Genomic DNA, 6,000 nt, shown 5'->3' with positions numbered 1-6,000 from the left:
GTTTTTAATCTCCATCAAAGGAATTAGTCTACCATTCCATTATTTCTCCCTCCATCTCTACGTAGCAACACCTCCAGGTCATCCTTCAATTGTAATCGTGTTCTTCTCAAAATTAAGGTTTCTTCTTCTTCGATTTTAGTTTGTATGTCCGCCTTCAATATTAAGATTTCGTTTTAAATCACATTAGATAAATAGATTTTAAGAATGTTTTTGTTTTTACTAAGATATGCTCTATTAATTTCAAATTGTTTTTAAGGATATAGTTAAAATTAATAATTAGGAAGCAATTTTGAAGTGTTTCTATCTAGATCTCCATTTAATTTTCATTTCCTTAATTCAGTTGTTTATTTTTGTGTAAATTATTAAGGTTATAGTAGTTCAAAGATCATGATTTTTGGATATCTACTAGGGTTTTCTAATGCGGAAAATATTGAATTACTACTTTGGCTCCAAGTTAAATATATATTTTGTTCAATAGATATCGTTGTTGTTTGTTGAACATAAACAGAGGTACAAAAAAGTAAGAATTGTTATTTAATTAATTTTTCTTCTTTGAATGAGAGAATTTTATTTAAGTACAAGAAGAAAAGGACATAGAAAACACATGTTGGTCAAGAAATATGATGATTAACCCAACATTTGTCATCATCTCCATTTCATTCTCTTGGAAACACTGTAGAGGATAAAATGATTTCTTGGTTTCCCTTGAACCGCGTAGAAGAGATCAAGAATTTTTGGATACAACCTGATCATTCCACCAATCTTTATTTTAAATTAAAACTAGAGCCTGAAAGGTGAAAAATGAAGAGTTTTTTAAACTTTAGTTTTCTGCATTTAGAATTTAACCATTCTATACCATTTGTAGACTACAAATTAATGTGAATATGTTTAGTTTTTCAGATTTTTTTTTTAAAGTTCCATCTTTGTTGAATTTTTGGATTATTATGTGTTGAATTGTTGACACACATACGTGTTCGACTATAGAAATATGTCACATGGCATCTCCGATATGTCCCTCGAGTGTTTCAGAGTTTGACGACAACTTGTTGATCCATCAATGTTCAACCCCCTCCAACTAAATTTGCAAGTAGCATGTTTGTTTTAGGTATTCATGTTATCTAATCTTATTTACATTGATGACATGTAGATATCGAAAATGTTATGAGATTCGCTATCTTGTATGGTGGTACATTCGTCAACATAGAGGACAAGTAAAAGTGACTTAGGAACCGAACAACATCAATTATTATTCAAAGTGACATTAGATATGAAGAGATTGTCAATAAATTATTCGAAAGCATAATCTTAACAAGATGAAATTTTTAATCCATCTGACATTTAAAGTTCTGATCATGAATGTACCCCTCGCTGATGTAGCTAACGCGAGGATTTGTAATGATACACTGACAAGACATAAAAGATCGACAAGCACATAAAAATGTGGACAATGCAAGCGTTATGGACACGGACAAATGTGTAGGAACTTAGAGTGTGCTTGATTAAATTTATTTTCCATGGAAAATATCAATTTTCCATCCAATTTCTTACTTGGAGTGTTTGATTGCTATTTTTTTCCATGGAAAACATTTTCCAACTTTTGAAAATATGCCTAATTTTCCTTGTTTTTAAGGGAAATATTTTCCTTGGATAGAGGTGGTTTTTATTTTCCACAAAAGATGGAAAACATTTTCTTTTCTAGATAATATTTTCCATGTCAATCAAACACACTCTTAGTGTTAACTAACACGTGCACTTGAATGTTTTGTGTATTTAATGATATCATGAAATTCGTAATTCAGGAATAATTAAAGAATCTTCAACCACATAATATACTTTTGCATTTCATACATTGTTTTGTCAATTCATTTTAACATTTAATAGTCATTTGAAGAACAATACATTATGTAAAATTAGTAGTATGATTTCAACATCATTATACAGTCAGTTACTGAGTTCAAAATAACGACAATTCGAAATCATCTCCAAGAGTTCATAAACCAATCAAACTACATTAACTTCACTTTTTTTTAGCATAAATCATGCCAACGACAATGAATTTCTGATTTGAAGCGTTCACAAAATGACAATGTACGAAGACATTTACATGTCTTCAACAATGAGTTTGTTTTAACTCTTCTTTAAACTTCAGTTCAAATGTTACTAGTCCGTTAATTGGGTTAAGTTTCTCTTGGAAAACCATGACGTTCTTGTCATTAGAAAAATTGTTATTGACATTTGAATCGTGTTTATCTCAACACTTGACAATTCATTTTTTAAGAACGAGAATTCGTTCCGATCTCGAGAGTTCTATACATTTCGTATATTTCTTGACATTTGAAGTATTGTTCTCAACCTTAAATATCTATTAATCTCAACAATTGATATTTCAACTATCAAGAATGACAGTTCAAAAATGATAACACAATACAAGAACTGAATAATTTGCTAGTATTAAAACAACCGTAATGTTTTCTCGATTTCAAATTTACATCAAATGAACAAACTTTACCATCGACCAAAAATCTGCCAAGGATGGTACACAAAATAACGTTGCAAATGTTTTTCCAAATAGAGAATATTATACTTCAACAACATTTTAAACTAACTATACATCCATCTAACATTTTTTTACGATCGGAACGGGACAAAGTAGTCCTCATACTAGCACTGGGCATCTTCACCCTTAATGATCGAGGTTGGCATGGAGGTAGAGCATTGACGTTAAGGGGATCTACGATGGTGGCAACATCATCCAATGGATTACTAATGGAGACATCAACTGGGTGTGCAGTTTGTAGTGCCCTGTGCCGACTTGTGATATTTGTGAAGGAACGTGCTCTTCCTTCGAAATTTTATATCCATGTGAGGTAATCATCTATAAATACAAAAAACAAACAAAAATAATAATATTAGAACCTACTAGGAAATAAAATGCCCTAAGAAATATATGAAACCAATTAACAATTGAAAATACATGCTATCTAATCAAATAGCTAACACAAATTCAACAAAATGTAAGAATTTAAAATTCTAACTATTTCTAATAAATATGTAAGATTTATAAAAGAACATGGTTTATGGTCTTTATGTCTATTTCAAACTTCAATCCACCCCTACACTCAAAACAAGAAGCTATAGATTAGAAAGTAGAATCTTAATATTGACACACCAATCTCCTAAACATGAATGTTAATATTGATAGATATATCTCCCACATAAGACCAGACCTATAATACACGTGTTGCTTCTTAGCTTTCAAATTCAACTGTATTATCAGTAGTAAGGTGTGATGCTCAAAATCAATTGCAAAACAAAAATAGGAAGATAAATGTACTTTAATATTTATGGAGATCTGAACTAACCAAGACAATATTACCCTATTATTTGTTAAAACATAATTTTTAAAGAGGAATAACATGAACCACATATTCTCCAATTTGATGATCTACAGAGCTAGTAAATCAAATTAAAACGACTATACTAACAAACAAATTTAGTTTAAAAAATCAAGCAATTAACAAATCAAGTTAGTTTAACAAATTAATTAAATGAAAACAATAATAATAATGACACATGTTTCAAGAAGTTTAATAAACTAGAAGTCTTTAATTTTTAACTTAAAAGGGAAAAAAGGGCTTATCAACAATCTCAAGTATAAAACAATGTCCAACCCCAACCCCAATAAATCATTCTTGAGCTGTAAAGGAGCAAAGAAAATAAAAAAAATTAATGGCAGAGAACAAGGAAGAAGATGCTAGGCTTGGAATCAACGAGTTCATATTGCAATGGCGAGATTAGGAGAATATATAGATAGTTGTGAGAATTCCTCATTTATACAAAACACTTCAACACAAGTTTCAAAACACTTCTCCCAACAAATTCTCCATTGGAAAATTCTATACGTACAGACCACATTTTTACAGATTCCTTACAAAACTTTAAAAAAATAATGACGTGGCCCAAAAAGAAAGAGGAAAAGGGCGGGAAGATAAAAGAAAAAAAAAAAAAAAGGAGGGAAGAGATTGACGACTCATTCTTTCTTCCCAAAAACAAAGCTCTAGAATGGTTTAGAGGAAATGAAGCTTTTCCCATGAAATCCTAGTGAATCTTACCGGTCGGAGGTCGTCTCCTCCGTCCCGTGAAGGCAAGTGAAAGGGGCGTTCGACATGTGCAATTTTAAGTCCGAAAAACTCGTCGAGTTACTTCACCGGAAAGAGGAAAGCAGAATCTGAGATTCTCTCCAAATATCCAATGCCAGGTACCTCATTATTTTTCTAAAGTTTACTGGTAAACAATTAGTGGATACAGGAAGTAATTTATTGTAGTTGCATTTTATTTTGTGGGTTGGTAAATACAAACTAGACAAGGGAGCAAGTCAAAGTGACGAAGATAAATAACACAAATTAGGGCCTTTAGAAGATTACAGTGTTGATTTATTTGGAAAATAGATTTTTTATGTCTGGGCACTTGTTCCATTATTAATGCTTAAACTTTCATTTTCCTTGAACAAGTTACTTGAAGTACTTCATCATATTGCTTCTCGTTTCTATCATTCGTTTTTATTTTGCTGAACATTATCTTTCTACTTGGACACAGAACGTGAAATTACGGAACCCGAGAACGAAAATGGTTTCATGTAGTCCGATAATGAGATCGTTTTGGACAATATCAACATTGTGGATAACGACATTTTGGGAGGAGATGGAGAGATTGTGCTGGAGGTGGGTATGACGTTTAAAGATGAAACGAAGTTGTTTGATTTCTACAAGCAATATGCCTATGCAGTTGGTTTTTCAGTCAGAAAAAGAAATTCAAAAAAGGGGAATGACGGAGTTGTTAGATTTGTGACATTTACATGTAGTCGTGAATGCCGAAGGTCTAGTAATACAAATAGTGCTTTGAGGCCGCAACCAACGAGTCAGACACATTGTAAAGCACGGATATCTGCATCTACATACAGTCATGGCACATGGAGAATTAACACCGTCAACCTCCAGCACAACCATAAGACAAGTCCTTTGAAGTCTAGGTTGTTTTGGTGCAATTTGGAATTAAGTGCAAATGTAAAACGAAAGCTTGAATTGAATGACATAGCGAAAATTCTACTGCACAAAAGTTTCAACTTTGTAGTTGTGGAGGTAGGTGGGTATGAGAATATGACTCGCGTTGAAAAAGATTGCCGAAATTATATTGAACAAGTCAGACAGTTACGACTTGGAGAGGGAGATGCAGCAGCATTACAATCTTACTTTTCACATATCCAAGCACGGTGTTCAGGGTTTTACTTCGCTATGTATTTGGATGACGAGTCTCGGCTTAGGACTGTATTTTGGGCAGATAATAGATGTAGGCAAGCTTACAAGGAGTTTGGCAATGTTGTAACATTTGATACCACTTATTTGACGAATAAGTATGACATGCCTTTTGCACCTTTTGTTGGTGTGAATCATCACGGACAATCAACACTGCTTGGTTGTGGCTTGTTATCAAATGAGAATACAAGTTCGTTTGTCTGGCTGTTTAGGACGTGGCTTTAGTGCATGCATGATCAATCTCTATGTGGAATAATTACCGAACAAGACAGAGCCATGCATAATGCAATTGAGATTGTATTTTCGAATACTAGTCATAAATGGTGTTTGTGGCACATTATGAAAAAATTGCCAGAGAAGTTTGGGTACCACATTGATAAAAGTTTGATATTCTCAACTATACATGGTTTGGTATACGACTCGCAAGCTGTTGATGAATTTGAAAAAGGTTGGAGAGCCATGATCGATGAGTTTGACTTGCATAACAATGATTGGTTGTCTGGATTATATGAAAATCGAGGTCGTTGGGTGCCTTGCTTTTTGAAAATAATTTTCTGGGTTGGGGTGTCTACAACACAATAAAGTGAAAGTATGAATGCATTTTTTGATGGATACGTCCATTCGAAGACCTCTTTGAAGCAGTTCGTTGAACAGTACGAATGAGCACTAAGGAATAAGGTTGAAAAAA

At 32.9% G+C, this 6,000-nt stretch overlaps 1 protein-coding gene across 1 annotated transcript; it reads left to right on the top strand.

Moving 5' to 3' along the window:
• Positions 1 to 4,727: 4,727 nt before the first annotated feature.
• LOC111378099 (protein FAR1-RELATED SEQUENCE 5-like) lies at positions 4,728 to 5,537 on the top strand. The gene has a single exon (XM_023001268.1). The coding sequence runs from the start codon at positions 4,728 to 4,730 to the stop codon at positions 5,535 to 5,537; it is 810 nt and encodes a 269-aa protein (XP_022857036.1).
• Positions 5,538 to 6,000: the final 463 nt, after the last annotated feature.

This window comes from Olea europaea, unplaced genomic scaffold, assembly GCF_002742605.1.
Source record: "Olea europaea var. sylvestris unplaced genomic scaffold, O_europaea_v1 scaffold1766, whole genome shotgun sequence".
NCBI lineage: Eukaryota > Viridiplantae > Streptophyta > Magnoliopsida > Lamiales > Oleaceae > Olea > Olea europaea.
This window is presented reverse-complemented; position numbering and strand designations above follow the sequence as displayed.

What these genes read in the sequence shown, in the direction of transcription:
- LOC111378099 (XM_023001268.1), top strand. Translation starts at nt 4,728, where the DNA reads ATGACGTTTAAAGATGAAACGAAGTTGTTTGATTTCTACAAGCAATAT.